Below are 18,123 nucleotides of genomic sequence, written 5' to 3' on the forward strand. Positions count from 1 at the left end.
ACTTCTTCTTCTTTTTCTACTTGGGTTTTAAGAATTGAAAAGGATTTAAAGAAATAAATTTAATCCATTCTCCAAAGAATGACGTATTGAGAAGTGGAAAGTAACCTTACCAATTATAGCTATCAGGATTTTACCTCCTCATAAATTTACTAACAGTCTTGTACTAATTGCAACTTTTTTTTTTAATCTCCTTAAGTTTTCAGTTCCAGCCTCAAACTGCTTCATAATGAAATCAGTTTTAAAATTCATTACCACAAGGCTCTTTTCTGCCAGTGCCAATGTCAGGAGCTTGGAGAGTTCACAGAATTCTTCCTTCAGACTCTGCCATTTTCCTAACTCAAAGCTTGCTTGAAAGGAATAGTAGCACTGTTACAACCACATTATCTAAGGAAGCACAGCTTGCAAGGAGAGATAATACCTTTCATTAGACTGACTGATGTAGCTGGAAAAAAAGATACAGATTGCTCAGCTGAAAGAGGTCAGCCACAGAAAGAGATTTGTTTGACTGAAGTTTAAACTAACTATACAGCATCTGGTAAACCACAGCAGCTGAGGTGAGGTGGTACCACTTCCAGTTGGAAAAGAGAGGTGTACTACATCCAGTGAAACATAGTTCAACTCACTGTACTGAAAAAAACACAAATAACTGTACTCTTGATGAGGTCATCCCACAAAATGCTAGCTTTGCTTGTAAACTGTAAGTTTCTATGGATGTGCTGCATGTACACACGGGTATTGTTCCCAACAGTTCTGAAAGCCTAAAATTCTGTGCAACTTTAAAATGACTGGAAATCAACAATTTGATACAATTCACAGGGTAAGCTGCAATAAGTCCTTTTATGGCCACTGTAATACCCTAAGCTAGCAAACTCAGCAGAAGAACATTTGGTGCAGAAATTAGTAAGGGTAGCACAGATTACTGTAGTTCACTGAGCACAGAACATTAATCTTGTATCTCAGTTTACATCCACAGGAGAACACACAGAATATTAATTTCCTGACAGAGCCAGAATTTTTTTTTTTTTTTTTTTTTTTTAAGAATAGGGAAAGGAAGCCATTCAGACACAGGTTTGTAAAAAGAAAGAAATAGAGGAACCTCTGGCTTCTCCTCAGCAATCCCTACCCCTCAGCTGGAAGAAAAGTGAGTTTAGAGCTCTTCCTCAACCAGCTACCACCTGAGCCATGTAAAGCAGAGCAACAGAAAAAGGAAGCCTTGGGAATTCAGGCAGGCAGCCACCTGCCATATATTTCTTAAGTATAACGAAAAAACAGCAATAAATGTTCCTCTGCCCTTCTGATGAGAACTATCCACCACTCCTTGTTTTGTTTTGCTAGCCAAGCTTATAAGAGCCAGCCCTAGAGTCAGAAGTATGTATTCAGCAGCTCTCCAAAAACCAAGATGCTCTTTCTTAGAAGCCATCTGGTTGCTTCCAAGATAATATTCCCAGTAGCTATAAAAGACATCTGAAACAGTCATAATGAGGTAAGGATCAAAAGAATCAGCAACTTCATATCATTTCCATTTCAGCATTCCTTACTTTCAGTAGTAGCCAAGGAAAAACAAAAACAAAAAACAAACAAACAAAAAAACCCACCTCACAGCCATCTGGGTGCTTCACCTAGTATCGAAGCAAATGCTGTTACTCCCTCATGAAAATCAAGGTCATAACAAAGAATTCATTAGGCTATTTCCTCACCACCTACCATTTCTCATATTAGATGGAGAATCCTTGTGATCTTACGCAATATAATTTCTAAGGCAGAGAGCATAAATTTACCATTAGAACAGTCCATCACCACAGGTTTTTCTCTCCTCCCACTCACAAGATTTAAGGGTTTTAAATAGTTACAGTTCGCTGAGAACAGAGGGAAACACCTTAAATTCAGCAGACGGAGCTCACGCATCTTGCTGAGCAGAAGCAAGGCCTTACTTAGGCCAGGTGCAAATGCATACACACCACTTAGTACCTACATGCTTGCACCTCAGCTGATTTTGCGCCATCACTGGGACAAACTAAATTGCAAAATTAGAATCAAGAAATGGAATCAAAATTTGTCAAAGACGACTATTTCAGAATTTAAGAGGTCCCAAACATTCCAAAACTCTCCCCCAAAGAAAATGCTGACCTACCTCTAGGCAAGGCCACCTGGCTGCCGTAGGGTGGAAAGAAATCAAAACTGTCAAAGAGGCGGGTTAAGTTGGAAGACAAACACTAACATCCATGTAGAGAGGATGTGTATTAGACCTACCTGCCCTGTGCTGCCAGGCACTTCACTAATTCTGTGGGACTCTAGATGAGACAGGGAAGAGCTGCTTTCCACGGCAACTACACATTTTTCCAGCAATGGCAGAATTTTTAATCAATTTCCACTCTGCACTGGATTTCCTATTCCCTCCTGTCCAAACCATCTTCCTGTTAAGTAGATAGGACTGCTACCATTTTTTAATCTATTATATTGAGAAAGTTTGTCACAGAGCTCCTTTAGGTATTTAGCTACTGTCATTAAGGGTGAAAGTGAACACACCTTAGCGTGAAAGGGAACACATTTATAGTATTTCATGTTAGGCACCATATCCTAGATTATTTTGCAAGGCCACTGATTACTCCCAGGAACTTTGGTCCATCCAAACCCAAATCATACAAGCCTCAAATAGAATGCTGAAAATGAGTGCAAAGAAACTGATATGCAACACTAGCCACAATATGTGTGTGTGTGTGTATATATACACACATACATATACATACACACACATATATATATGTGTGTGTAAAAAAGCAGTTTTCTAGTCTTCAGATTTGACCTTTGCAATGCTGGTTGAAGTTATTATGCAAAATCCGTATAAAAAGATATAATAGGTAAAGCTCTTGGACAAAAAAAGATTTTCCTCCCAGGCACTTAGTATAAAAATAGATTTTGATAAATTTGCTAGAGTTGCTCTTACCACAAGAAGAAAGTAGTAAAACTTCTGGTGCCAAGCAGCTGAGAGAGATTCCCTTTTCTATATCACCTGCAATTTAGCACATTTTATAAAACAAACAAGCAAGCAAGCAAGCAAACAAAAAAAGAAATTTCACCTGCACAGCAACACACACACAAAAAAAGCATGAAGGTAACTTGCCACATATTATTAAACTGGATTCATATTGTTCTATTTTTTAGTTGCACTACGTAGGGAGACAAAAAAAAAAAATCACCACATCACTTCTCTTACTACCTTTACATTCAGAAATAGCAATCTTCTTTAGGTTCATTAGCACATTTCTTAAAAGCAAAATATGCTTATTCTTAACCAAAAAGGCACCTACAATTATCCAACCTTTAAAGTATTTAACAGAATTAAGCACATTACTAAAAAAAAAATTTTTTACTGTCTTTCCCTTGTCAGTAGCTCACATGCCATATAATTCACTCTGAAATTCTAACTTGTTACTTCCTCAACCTAGTCAGCTTTCTTGTGAATTATCTGAATTTAAGTATTTCAATTTCTTTGCTTCTTTATGTGTGCATATATAAAGAAGACATTCCATTGCACTTTCTTTCCAATACCACTTTGTAGCAACCTGAAAATTTAATACATATTTCTTAGAGAAATTTAAGTGAATTTATTGTATAAAATTATGATTGGCATGGTACAGAAAAGTTCCTTTTAAAGCACATTTCCCATTACCTTGTACACAAATATTACAAGTATCAAGCAAAATGCAAAAGTCTTAAGAACTAATTCCATACTACAAAAGTGTTCACATAGTGAAGTTACTCTGGTTACAAAATGTTATGGAAATAAAAGCACTTCAAAATACAATTTGGGAAATGTTCTTGAACAATCAACACTAGCTTAAGTTAGTTTAAAAATGGAAGGAAAAAGAGATTCCCTCTTCAAAACACTGTTATCATTTTAGCAAGTCGGAACAAAGTTCAGATCAGTTCATTTATTCAAGGACTGGTCTTTCCAAGAAATAAAAAAAGTTTAGTTATTAAAGGGCTCAATAATACTCTGATGACAAATAACGCCATCAAAAAGTTATCTGGCTCTCTTGTTTTCATACAGGAGCTGTCAGAGGCAGAGATGTGTAAATGAGCACTTCCAGGTAAGTACGGATTGCCTCGCTTTTTTTTTTTTTCTTGAGACAATCTGAACTTTGTGGTTTCATCTAACTAGTTTAGCTCCTGAGGTCACAAGACCCAAGAACAGAGGTCTGCAAAGGATATATATTTAAAGAACAAAATTGAACTTTCACTACCAAGGACTGTTCAGATGTCAAGTTATTCAAATACCGTGCATACCCCCCTCCCCAGTAAGACTGTTAAAAGCTATCAGATCTCTGCTTCCCAGCTACCTTGAAGGCCTGCTGTTCTCAAGACGACAAAAAATGCTTGGATCCTACAAACAGCCTTACAAAAAGGAGGCACAGTCATACTCTGTTAGAAAATAACACAAAAATTGAAGACTGAAAACATCCTTAAAAACTTGTAACAAAGTAACTACAAAGTAAGCAATACATTACATTATTTTTTGTACCAGATGACTCGTGTGTGTTTGAGCAATTGAACACTGGCATGTATATCTACATGAAATTCACATGTACAAGACCAGATTCAGGCATTGCAATTATATTTGTCTTTTTATCCACACAAACACACTCTCTCTCTCTCTCACACACACAATTACTATCAGTTTATCCAGTCTATTCAAATACTGTGAAGAATAGTCCACAGCATACATAAAAGGAGCATTAGCCAATACAGTGTTGTCTTGCAAAAATGGAGTCAGAATTCCTGAGTCTCGAAGATGTTACTGCCCTTCTCCATTATCGGATTATTTATTTTTCCAGGAGAACCTCTAGTTTTCATTTCTTCACTCTGGTGAAATTTATAATAGATTGCATCTTTCAAAAATGTAAAACTTTTAGAAAAAAACATACAAACTGAAGTTAATTTTTTAAAGATTTTTTTAAAGGGAGGAGGGAATTCACTGATAAAATAAAGGCCACCTTCATGTAAGACTAGTACTGCTAGTATCCCATCAATTTTGTTTAAAGGAGAGATTTAGCTTCCTATTCTGGAAAACCTTAATACATGCAACTCCATCCTTTTAACAATTAGAAAGTATTTATAAATAGGATTAACATGGAACAGCCCTTTGTTACAATCACCAAGAAGGTAAAACCAATGCAACAGTTAATTCACAAAGTCTCCTTCAAGTAGTGCTGGTCACTGCAATCTATTATAACTTCTATATTTTCCCTTTTACTTTGCATATTACACAGTGTAACTTAAAATGTTATTTAAGAGCACTTCAGTCCCACAATGTAGGATTTAAGCTTGTGTGAATACATATGCATGGCTCTGCAACATTTTTAATGACTTACAAAAATACATTCAACCAAAACTTTATATAGCGTTCTCTCCCCACCTCCCCCCCCCCTTTTTTTTTTTTAAATCAAGGATGAAGAGAAAGCCAAATGGCCCCATAATCAGCAAAATAATACACTAGATTTCTGGAAGTAACTCCAAAGCAAAGCACATTCAAGAATAACATACATTGAATTGCATACTTTCTCATTCCTCTTTATCAGTAATAAAGTTCTACTTCATATAATTATTCAGCCTTATAAATAATGCTAAGCAGAAAAATATTTACCTCTGTGCTACTTTTCTCAGTTTATAGAAGCATTTCTCAGTTTATAGGAGCAAACAAAAACTAAAGTGCAGACTACAGGCCATGACAGGCATAATAAATGATCAAAGGTGCAGCCAAATTTACATTTATGTCTTAAGATACTTTGCCATCTTACAGTTCTTGCTATAAGTCATCCCTTGTGCAAATGAAGAACTGGTCAGTTGGTCCGTGCCACAGTACAACCTGTAGTCATGGGGGGGGGGGGTTGTTTTTTGTTGTTTTAAATCTAGTTTAATTGTCCATAGACGTTTCTAGGCAATAGCTGAGGCTCACAAAACCTTACTATGTTAATACTTGAAATCACACAATATTGATCCCTCCCCCAGAAAATGCTACTGTCCTCTTGTTGCATGATGTGGTTGAACCACTGATGCTCGGTTGACTGCCTTTAACATGGGATGTCTTCATTTCCATTTCACACGCTACAATAGCTGCATTCAGTTCCACTTGAGCTCGGTGAACAACATAAAACATGAGTCCTATGCTTATGACAATCTGCAAGTAAAAAAAGAGCGTTGTTGGATATACAAACTATAAGTATGAATAGAACACAACTGTTCTGAACAAAACATAAAAGTCATCAGTGCACAGATGCACAGTGCACAGGAAGACATCCATTGACTCAGTGTTTCAAAGGCAAGACATTAAAAGAGAGATGAACTTAACCAGTGAGTGACTCTAGATCAATATATGTTGCTATTAACATGCCAAAGAGCAGACATCAGATAGAACTTATATTTGCAGTTCATACTAACATTTAAGTTCTTTCTTTCCATTACCATCTTTCACATACTTGTTAGAAAGTAATCTCTTCAGTTCAACTCTTGGCAATAACATCTCCGTAAAGAAATGACATGTATTGCTAGAAATGAAAAGAGCTGTTTTCTAAATAGCAAGTGGATATTCACAATTTGCAAAACAGCAGATAAAAGGGATGAGGCAGAGAAAACAAAACTACTTGTCCTTGCCCCTCCTGTGTGGAATATAGCAAAAAGCAGCAGTACTGCAGCACTCCTGAGATGTCAGGAGAAAATACAACAGATCGAAGTCTGAGCAACTTACAGGATCTGTATGGGAAGTACTTGGTATTGGGATGTTTGCTGGAAGGGTGGGCAGAAGGGTTGTTCTCTTTTTAAGGAGGCAATACTATCTAAAACTACAATTTGAGTCCAGGACTTTTGCTCTGAATTTTATTACTAAGATTTTCTGAACTTCACTAAAAAAAAAGTGACCAGGAGTAAACCTATACCATTTTTGCTTAGAAATTACTCATTCTATGGTATTAGCATGTGCTGTACTCCCCAGAGACATTCTTTGGTTTCAATGAAACACCAGTTAAGGTTTTCAGCATAGATCTTCCTTAAGAAAAAAAAAAAAAAAAAAATCCTTCAAATATAATCAAGCTGTCTCCTAACAAGAGTCTCTTTACAAGAAAGAAGTAAATTATTCTGCATTTAAAAAAAATGTTTTATGCAGTAGCTGGAACCTGTAACTTCCTTAAAAAAAACACAGTATTTTCTATACAACAGAAGCTAGAGCTCCCAAGTCCAAAACCTGAACTTAATTATTAATTGGGAGGGCTATGTTTTCTCTAACATTAAAGACCATCACCTAAAACATTTGTCAGGGTATTTCAGGTTGGAAAAGATCTCAGGAGGTCTCTAGCCCAAACCACTGCTCAGAGCAGGGTTGGCTGCAAGATCAGACCAGGTTGCTCAGGGCTTTATCCAGTCAGATCTTGAAAACCTTCAAGGATGGAGTGGCACAACCTCCTTGGGCAACCCGTTCCAATGCCCAGCCGTCCTTGTGGTGAAATATATTTTCCTGATATCCAGCTGGAATCTCTCCCAATCCAATTCATGACCATTGTCTATTGATCTCCTCTGTGCACCTCCATAAAGACTCTGGCTCCATCTTCTAGTGACCTCCTGTAGGTGTTGGGGGGGGGGGGGCTGTTGTAAGACCTCTCCAAAACTGTCCCTTCTCCAGCTGAACAAGCTGGTCCTTCAGCCTCTTCTCATGGGGCAAGTGCTCCAGTCCCAACCACCTCCACTAAACTCACTTCAGTTCATCAATATCATTCATGTATTGGGGGCCCAAAACCAGATGTGGTACTCTAGACATAGTCTAATGAGTGCGGAGTGAAATTCACTTCAATCCAGTGCCTACGCTCCTGTTGAGGCTCCCAGGGTGCTGCTAGCCTTAAAACTCCATTTTTTTTCCTTTGCAGGTGGCACCTGTGAAAATTCCTTATCACTCGGAAGTTGAGGTACTCAATTTATAACTTGGCAGAAACAGATCTTTGTTAGTATTTTCCCATGTTTTATACAGTAGGGCTTCTCCTGCAGACAGTGGGCTATTCTACTGCTACAGAAATATTGATCCAAAAATGCACTGAATGCATAAGTATTTTAAATATGTCTAGAAACTCTGATCCGACATGACAAAATACTGTGTTTAATCCTATTGCCAGGAAATAAGACTATAATTGTTCCCTATTTTGTTCCCTATTAAGCAAGCAGCATACTTACATTTAATAAACTTATCAAATAAAGAGTTTACAATTATCCCAAACTTATTCTTTAAGACCATTATAAGCATTTCATTAAAAAAAAAAATCTACTCCAAATTATTCATGAGCAACTGCTCATTAATTCCAGTTATATGTTTCAAAAGCTAGCCAATGTAGGAGTCAAAAAGAGATTACGGACAACAAATTCTGAATATATAGGGAAAATCCTATCACAAAAGCTTACCCAAATATTTAAATTTGACTGTTTCTTGAAATATTACTGTCAGCAGCCTTCAGTTCCCCGGCCAAATACTTTAAAACATATACACACAGACAACTATGAACAAAGCTAAAACAAATAACATTTGTTATTTTGGTTACATTCAAAAAAACACAAAGAGTTTTAAAAGCTATTTACTAAATTGAAGCCCATTAAAGCCACACGGCCAGGCAAAGCACTGGGCAGATGTCTGAAAAAAAGTGGGAGAACAAGTAATTCCTTCACTAACAGATTGCTCTAGACTTAGTCAGTCAGCTCCTAAAAACTGCTCTCAAGGAGGTGAGCACTCCTATCCAAACACCGAGCCTCTCCAGCTAGCGCTTACTTGAATTACAGCTACACTACGCTGGCATCCTATATATCCACAAAGGAGACTTGATGTAATTTTAAACAAATTTTAATGCAAGAAAAGGAATATACTTCTGAAAACTACCCCATAAATGAGGTTTCATGAATGAAGTGACAGCTGATCAAGTAACTTTTTATTTTCATTTTTGTTTATCAAATTATTTATCCCACATTCCCAAAGCATTTTTAATATTCTTTAAAGATATTAAAAATATTTTTAGTGATCTGTTCTATCAATGCTATAAATTATATGTTCCATTTAAGTGCAAGGGGTTGGGGGGGGGGGCGGCAGCGGGGGAGTGTTAAACTGGTCCTGGAGTAGGTTTGTATCTTAGCATTGTTAAACTTCAGGTTTTGGTCATAAAAACTGAGGAAGATGAATGACTGCAATATCAACCAAAAATGTGCAAACCATGGTAACTGTTGGTCAAACACAATCTGAAAGTGCTGGCACTGTCAGGTGAGGTTTTAGTGTACAATCTGGTTCTGATATACCCATGACCTCAATGCTTACTGTGGTCTGAGCTAAAGCTTTCCTCTGAGATTTAAAGAAAAACTATTTCATCAGCTAAGCTCTTGAATGGGTACCATATACTTCTCATGAATTTACTGAATTGCAAAATTAGGATATTTTGATTTAGCCATTAGTAGAATGGTATTTCTACAGCACCTTTCATACGAAGGATCTATGCAAAATTGGGAGTATTCAATGCTAATAGTGAACACTGCACAGATTCTGGGTCTAAGTACACTACTTTGCTGTTGGTAGTGCACAGACTTATGTAGAGATGGTTTGACAAGTCTAAATTCAGCTGGAGACGACCAAAGAGGGCAAGAGAAGAAAACTTGACAAGACAGAACTGTGGCAGAAAAAGAAAACAGAGAACACTGAATAACCTCCACCTTGTATCACATGAGGTATGAGAATTAAACTTTTCTATTAAAAGAAAACAAAACCAAAAAAAAAGACAGTACACTGGAAATCCATTTTGCTGAGTATCTAGTAGTCATTAAGTCTGTGAAAAAGAAGTGTCAGCTCTGTTTAACACAATATACTGAAAATATAACAAAGACATAAATCAGACACTTAAACTGCTACTTTTTAAGCACCATATGCCATATTTGCTTGGCTCTCAGTCTGTAGGAGGTCAGCTGCCTCAGACTAGGGTTTATAGCAAACAGTATTAATGCTTTCTAGCTGCTCTGAGACACGCGTGCCCCCCCCCCCCCCACGACAACCTCTGAGCCCACCTCTTTTACACTGTAGGCTGTGAAATCTGAAGGACAAACCAGCAGTGCCGGATCTCTCTATATCTTATGCACATTCCTACTGGGATGTAATTTCCAAAGAAAAATTTCAATGACTGAGACAATGCTACAGGAAAGAAACTTGCCTGCTTAGCTCCAAAAGCAAAATCCTGTCTCAAATCCCACTGGCACAGCAGATCAGTAAGAAATTAGAGGGGTAAAGAAATATGCTCAAACAGAAAAAGTGGACAACATTTCCAAGAGTAATTGCTTACCAAAACAGTCCTAAAAAGACTGACATTAATGTTAACAAAGTCTATGAAAGCAATGATTTTAATTTACCTGTAAACTGAATATAAAATATCCACTAACACTTTGCTCTGCAATCACATCCTCCATGGTACGCAAGGTAGTGCCCAAGTATGAGTTCAGGAGCTGAGTGGGAAGCAGCCCAACTGAAGAAGCCATCAGATAGTTGGGTAGTGACAAATCTGTAACCTAAACAAAAGAAAGAGTAAGAAACCATGCACGGTTTCAATACAACATGCATAACTAATCAGTCTACCTCTCCCACAACCATCCATGCAAAAAAATAAAAAAATTCTTTTATTTCTTCAGTTAAACTTTTCCACTGTTAGTGCATCTAAGGTAATACAATAAAACGGTATTTGGCTAGTTTTCATCTGGTCATTTTAAAATTACTGTGCTTTATTTCAATTCACCTTACATTACACAACATCTCTAAGCAGGGTCATTAATTAAGGATGCAATTATACTGTTCGTTTAAGATGTTTATTTCTTCATGGTGAACAGAGCCCTACAATTTACGCTTTTGCTCTCAGGAATAAATTACATTATCAGATATGAAGGTCTAAAGCAAAATTTGATATTTTGCATCTATTTTCTTTGCATTTTACATCTATGAAAATTAATAAAGAGGTAATCTGTTCAAAATGTTACTGTGTTAAATAAGATCTAGATAAACAGAATGTCAGATACAATCTGCCTCTACATAGGAAATTATATATAGCTCATTAAGATCCTCTGCCAAAGGTATTTTATATCACGCTTTAATTAGTGAATAAAATACAAATTAGTACACACAGCTATAGTTTTTGTCAGTATCTGCAGAAAAAAAAAACATGAATAATACTTAAAGAGAGTTTCCTTTCTTTGCTGAGGAACTTCTGTTCTAAGTCACTCTAAATACTGTGCGGACAGTTTATATGGGAACAAACTACATAGCATTAACTAAATTAATATCAGCAGCTATTGAGAAATATTAAATGTAAGAGCCAACAGTCCAAAAGATATTTATGTAAGAAAATGAAAACAGAAGGTAACAGAGGGTTAAAAATAACATAAGCATAAAAAAGGAGTTTTTGAAATAAGCAGTCTAAGGAATTCTTCCAGACAATTCAGTTGATCACATAATAACAAAACAAGTTCTAATTAAGAACAGCCCCTAAACCTAGAAGTCTACATGAAATTATTGACCTTGACAGTTTTGTACAATGTCAAAGACAAGAGAAGAGCAAAGTTACTCATTTCATCATGCTGTTCTTAAAATAAACACTGGTTACTATGAAAGTCACAACGCTGAATTCTCAGAGCTCCAAGCACAGACCACCAGTGGAAAGTTTTCTGGGGGAAGGAAGGGCAAAGGAGGAGGAGAATGCAATGGAACATAAGGATTAAGAATAACGCACTGGAATAAGATCCAATCAGCCAATTCCAAACTTCACACTGCAAATTACAGTTCCTATAGACTTAAATATATACCAGCAACACAAATAATACATTTCCTCTCTATGGAAGTTTAATTTAGATTTCTAATGAAAAGGACTATGTAATTATGTGAGTTTTCATATTTGACAGATGCTTTCAAAAGACTTTTTCTTTTTTTAATATTACAGTAATCTGGGCCATGTAACAAGAACGCACAACAGAAACTTCCCTTATTGCCAAGGGAATGAAGGAGCTGCTATTAAAAGTCTCTGAAATACTAACGCTGAGGCAAGAATTGCTAAGTAGGACACTGTCATTAAATCTAATGGAGCTGGGAAACTTCCCAAAGATTGTTTTAACACTCCTGGGCACCTCTTTCAGTTCTGAATATGTATTAAGAACACTTAAGAGGAACACATCCACACGTCTGGATCTATCCTGAAGCAACTGGACATTTTGGGCTGTGCGAGGGACTGCTTCCAAACGAAGGAGAGGCTGCCAACAGACACACTGGCCGGTGACTTGTGCATTCCATTAAAATGAAAGCTAATAAGAGAGGAAGAAAAAATATGTAAAAGATATCCCTTTAACCCCTGGTTTGCAGGATTCAGAACGGTAGTGGTAGCCCTTCCTCCAGAAGGCACAGGAAGCAGACAGTAGGTATGTAATGCAACACTGGTGGCCAAGCCCCACCTAAGAAACCTGAGAAATTTTCAATACGCCTTGCAGCGGACGGCATCTTTCTTCAATAAAACTTTACCTGCTCTAGAACTCTGCCAAACCGGGGAAATTTTCGACCAGGACTCTGTTTCTAAGGGAAGCTCAAGCAAGCAAAAATTAAGACTGAAAGAAAGGATAGATGCAATGCTGTTACTGGCCAGACCAAACTACACACTAAAATAAAATTAAGAACTACCTAACCTCTCTGGTAGCAAAAGCATTAGCCAGAAACTCTCCGACTCAGCCTTGGAGAGGCTTTGTCTGATCCAGCCTTTGCGGATTCTTTGCAGTTGACATCTTTGTTCATTTCTGTCAAAGAATAAATGCTTGGGTCAGGGGACTGTTAGGGGGTCAAATGCCTTTGGGAATTGGAGCAGATCTCTCTCCCATGAACTTACAAAGCCACGTGTTTCAGACCAGGTAGGCTTAGCTACTGAGAGCAAAGGACAATTCTGATAGTCTCTGCTTTCCTAGAGAAAAACCAGATACAGAATGAAAACAAAACAAAAGAGCTAGTAACTTTCCAACACGCACAGTAAGCAGCCCGCATGTTCCTCTGAAGGAGATAACTTTTTTTGAACTACGATTTCAGCGTGTACATTTCTGGAACCAGAGAGGTACACTTGGACACTCAGATTTTTAGTCAAATTAGATTTCTATACAATACAGCCCTCTCAAAGAGGGGAAAAGAAGAAATACAAATTCTGATCTAAGCTGAACCAGGCACTAGAAATAATCAGTTTCCACAAATCTAGCTCCAGGGACCCACTAGCTGGAAGGAGGCCATAACTTGCATACCATGCCTCCTTACAGACCTACCTTCAAAATGTTCAGAGTTGCAAGGGGGAAGAGGGCTGTGCATGGGGAAACACCCCAGTGAGAGCCACCAGAGCATCCCAACTACTAGCCCCGGCTACCCAGGCAGCACATTACAGGAACGACAACTACGCTTAAACCCACTCAAAGAGAAACACGAACATGCTTTCATTTCACAAGTTCCTAGGCTTTCCAGAACAGCAGGTAACTGCATTACCCTACTGCTCCTAATGCTCAGTGCTTTCCCAAAGAGCAGCAGATTGATCTTAAGAAGCAAGATGTTATTGTCTGGCTGGTGAGAAACTAAGAAGTTCTTGTCAATTTTCTTCTTACCCTGTTTCAGAAAACTACGATCACCGGTCAAGTGCTAGGAAGCCCTCTTCCTCCCATCTCTGTATTTCCGTGCTGTTCAACCTCACCATAACCCTCAGCACAAGAACAGACCATTGAACTTGTAGGAACCCACTAATCTCAGCCTCTGCAGATGTTCCCATTCCCCTTGCACCTCAAGGCCAGGCCTTGCCCCTGGACTTCATGGGCCACTTCCTCCCATCCCTCTCATTTAAGCATTCTCACTGTCTCCAGTTTAGTTATAAGCGTAAATATTCATAGAGAACACAAGCAAAGGTCAGCCTTCTGGAAAATTAAAGATGTGTAGCCTTTTTAAAGACTTGAGTTCACCGTTCTTTCCCTTACTATTAAAAACCATCCTTTTGCAATTCATCCCGTAAGATGCTAGTAAGGGGAGCAGATGAACGATTACAACACCCAAACCCCCTTATATTTTAAATCTCCTAAGTAGAACACTAAGTTTTCAGTTAAGTCACATTTCAAAGAAATCATAGCTCAGGCTGTGTTAGTAGAATTTAGTATTCTGTACATAGCTTAAACTCAACTCGCAGTGAGAAACAGCTTTGAATTCCCAGATTTGCATGCAACATTTTAAGTTTTTCAGTAACATAGTAGTTCATACCAAATGCTCTTGATTAAAAATTGAACACAGTTTTATCTGACTATGCTGTTAAGAGTAATAAATCAGTAGTAATAAACACAGCACCCAAAACCAATTTTAGGAGGCAATATCCAAGTTATTTAGCATACTCAGGAATCTGGTTTCATCTCACTTCCATACATGTTATTTTTATACTGAAACCTTTCACTTGGGAAGAAAATTATTTAGTTTGCCGTACTTATAGAATATAAACCAATGATCATAGCATTATTTTAATGTTACACAAGCCTGAATACGCTGCTGAATCGTTTTTCCCAATGGGCACAGCAGAATGCTTAGGAAAAGGAAAACGAAGGAAAATGTTTTAACTCGGTAATTCTCAAGTCAGCTGTATACCAGACCCAACACTACTCTAGAACATTTGCTGACGGCTTCAAGTGACACCTAGAAGCCACAAATAACCCAAGCACAACAGCTCTTTAAAAGGGTCACATTGTAGTAGAAGCATCTTCTGCTAAACCAGAACCTGCCACCTTGATTCTGGAGGGATTCGCAGACACCACGGCCTGCTCCCTCCTCTCATCGCACTCGCCGTGCAAATCTAAGGTTCCTCAATCCTGCAGCAATATAAATAAGTAAATAAAATGGCTAAGGTTCCTCCATTCCTAACACAAAAATGGTTAAAGGATCTAATTAAAAAGAAGTGATAATATCCCTTAAATTGCTACACCTTCTACGGACAGAGATTGCCACTCTTGAGACTAATGCTAAAGCACACCACATGTCTGAAATAGAAGTTTCACACATAGCAATTTTAAACCATGCTGCAATTTGAAATCAATGTGTGTGGAAAACCTTACAAAACCTGTGTGTGAATTAACTACCTTAAGCTTTTCTTAAGCAACAAATTCAGAATTTGGTGACCTATTCATTTTCAACCAGACGAAACTGTCAAAATTAAGCAAGTGCTTCAAAAGTCCACAGAATCAGGACTGCGGATGGGGGAAGGCAAGTTTCTTACAGGAAAGCAGCAGACCCAAACCCTGGGTTGTATGATCTCTTATGTTAAAAGATATATGAGTTACTATTAAACATGAAAAACATTTTGCAGTCTGGTGTGCTTTGTATGGATTTCTGCACACTTACAGACCTGAGTCATAATACACAGCCAAAAACAGATTCTTTATACAAAGCCTTCGGGAAGAGCAGAGGGTTTGAAACTAATCTAATGATCAGCATGAACTCAAAAAAACATACTTTATGTTCTTCTTTACTTTCCCCTTTAAAATGATCAGAGATTAATTATAAGATTATAAATTGTAAATAATAAATGATTCTTAAAATATGTACTAACTTAAAAGTAGGAAAGAAAAGCAAGCCCAACGCTTTTCCAAACTTAGGTTTAAACTAACTTTCAGTCACCCTCCAGTTCACCGAGTCCCTCTTCAGCTATGAGCTTGTACCTTCCTACTCTTCCCAAAATATTTTCCCTCTTTCACATATATGAACTTAACATCATTTACAGCTTTGCTAGATGCATGCCAAGTACATCCACTGACCAGAGAAAGAATTTTAATCCATCCACTTCTTTCTTTCCAATACTATTATTTATATTAAGACATTTAGAGAGACCTGGCAGCCTTGCTTAATTTCCCCTCCCACACAAATCACTTTGAAAACACAGGTATTTTAAAACCCCCGAATTCTTCTGCATAGAGATTTTGCTGCACGGCATCTTGGCATTTCTTTCTAACGCTGGAGTCGCAAAAGCACGAAAGCGGGCAGCAACGCTAACGCAATGCCAATGAACGAGGTGTCTCAGGATCCTTCCTTCCTTCCCTCGTTACGCGCGGGAGGGCCACCACCAAGAGCAGGCCGTGAGGTTGCTTTAGTTACTTACCTTTTTTTTTTTTTTTTTAAATGAGAACAAAATCTAGATCTCCTCATGGATGGGCACCCTCACCGCACGGTCACTATTTTACAAGCCATCCTTCTACCCAGAGCTTCCTCCTCTGCTGCAGCTTAAGCCAGGCAGCTTGCAGCTCGGCACGGTGGGAGGATCTCGGCGCTCAGCCCACACATCACCTCGCTGCAGGTCAGGGGACAAAGCCACCCAAAGCGAAGGTCCCCCAGAGCCAGGCCAGGGCGGCCACGGTGGGCCGGGGCGCACTCACCGCGAAGACGGCGTTCTGCAGGCCGAAGGGGATGGGCGTCAGCCGCGCCAGGGCCACCACCTTGAGGCCGCTGCCGCCCTCGACGACGCGCACCACGGCGCTGAGCCTCTCGCTGCCCTGGATCCTCGCCAGCGCCCAGCGAGCCAGCAGCCGCCGGCAGGCCACGTGGGCCACGAAGGTGCCCGCCAGGACGCCCAGCACCATCAGCCCCATGCCCAGCACAAAGCCGTAGAGGTAGCCGGCAGCCACGTTGAGCAGGATGTAGCCCCAGCCGCAGGGGAAGGAGACCACGATGAAGCCCACGGCGAAGAGCAGCACGCCGGCCAGGCTGTCCAGGCTCTCGGCCCAGAGCAGCAGGTCGCGCAGGTACTGGCGCGCCAGGGCCAGCGAGGCGAGGCACAGCGCCGCCAGCGCGCACACGCTCAGGCAGCTCTTGCACCAGCAGGTGCCCGGCGGGCAGCAGGGGCAGCGCCAGCCGCGGGCCTCGCCCGCCCCGCCGCCCGCCTCGGGCAGCGGGCACAGCAGCAGCCCGGCCGGCGGCAGCGCGCCCGCCTCCGCGCAGGGCCCCAGCAGCAGCCCGCCGCCGCCCGCCGCCTCCAGGCCGCCCGCGTCCCCCCCCGGCCCGCCGCCGCCGCCGCCGCCCGCCGCCGCCGCGCCGGCGGCCCGGCACAGCCAGCGGCCCAAGTCCTGCCTGCCGCCCTGCGCCGCCGCCTGCTTCACGGCTCTGGCGAGGAGCTGCAGCGCCGCGGCCCCCGCGCCCCGCATCCCCCCGCCCCGCCGCCCGGCCCCCTCGCTCCCCGCCTCCCCGAGCAGCCTGCGGGCAGCGGCGGCCGCTCCCTCATCGCCCCGCCATGGCCCGCTCCCGGCGGCGGCGGCGGGCGGGAGGGCGGCGGCCGCGCTTCGCCGCCGCGCGGCTCGGCGGGCGGAGGGGCCGCGGCGGCGCTCCGCTCCCGCGGCGCAGCGGCGTTAGGCGGCGGCGGCGGCGCCGCGCCGGCTGTCCCGGCAGTCGCAGCAGCAGCGGCCCTGGCGGAGCGCGAGTCCCGGGGGGCGGCAGCGGTAGCGGCGGCGGCAGCAACCGCGGCAGCAGGGCTCCATGTCCCGGCGCGCTGGGCTCCGGCTGCAGCTGCGGCGCTGGGCTCCGGGGAGCGCCTCTCGGGGCGGCGCGGCGCGGCGCGGCGCAGCGGTGCCGATGTGGCAGCCCGGGCGCCGCTCGCAGCGCAGGGGCAGGAGGCGCGGCTCCGGCGGCGGCGGCGGCAGCGCCCTGCTCCGCGACGGGCTCGGCGGCGGCAGGCACCGCCCCTCCCCAGCGTCAGGCCCCGCCCCCGGCAGGCCCCGCCCTGCCCGCCGCGCGGGGTTTCCCGCCGCTTTTGGCGGCGGCAGCGGCCCCCTCGCAGCTGCGTCGGGCGGCGCCGCTACCGGCAGCAGCGCTGGCGCTGGCACCGGCGGCCGAGTGTGGGCGGCAGCCAGCGACGTGCTGCCTGCCCGAAAGGGAAGGTGCCGTTTGCCGCCCATTTCTTCATTCACGGAAGATTCTTAACTGTAGGGCTACAGCCTTTAAAAATCAGATATTTCTGTCAGAGAAGGGTGTAGGCGAGGCACGTCCGGTTGGACGGTTACTGCCAGGCCTCTCTGGCGCTTGACCCACGTTTTGTTCCTTCCATG

The 18,123-nt window shown here is 41.8% G+C and overlaps 1 protein-coding gene across 1 annotated transcript; it reads right to left on the reverse strand.

Annotated features, from left to right (window-relative positions):
- Window positions 1-3,590: 3,590 nt before the first annotated feature.
- On the reverse strand, window positions 3,591-17,227 carry TMEM64 (transmembrane protein 64). The gene is made up of 3 exons (XM_067290274.1): window positions 16,462-17,227; window positions 10,414-10,569; window positions 3,591-6,178 (listed from the first exon to the last, which is right to left on the reverse strand). The coding sequence occupies exons 1-3, from the start codon at window positions 17,224-17,226 to the stop codon at window positions 5,984-5,986; spliced, it is 1,116 nt and encodes a 371-aa protein (XP_067146375.1). The 5' UTR covers window position 17,227; the 3' UTR covers window positions 3,591-5,983.
- Window positions 17,228-18,123: the final 896 nt, after the last annotated feature.

The sequence above is a fragment of the Apteryx mantelli genome, chromosome 2 (genome assembly GCF_036417845.1).
Source record: "Apteryx mantelli isolate bAptMan1 chromosome 2, bAptMan1.hap1, whole genome shotgun sequence".
NCBI lineage: Eukaryota > Metazoa > Chordata > Aves > Apterygiformes > Apterygidae > Apteryx > Apteryx mantelli.

Excerpts from the sequence above, each read along its gene's own strand:
- TMEM64 (XM_067290274.1), bottom strand. The coding sequence starts at position 17,226 with ATGCGGGGCGCGGGGGCCGCGGCGCTGCAGCTCCTCGCCAGAGCCGTG. Across the intron at positions 10,570-16,461 it reads TGCAGAACGCCGTCTTCGCG|GTTACAGATTTGTCACTACC; the intron begins GTGAGTGCGCCC and ends TCTTTTGTTTAG. Across the intron at positions 6,179-10,413 it reads ATTTTATATTCAGTTTACAG|ATTGTCATAAGCATAGGACT; the intron begins GTAAATTAAAAT and ends TTTTACTTGCAG.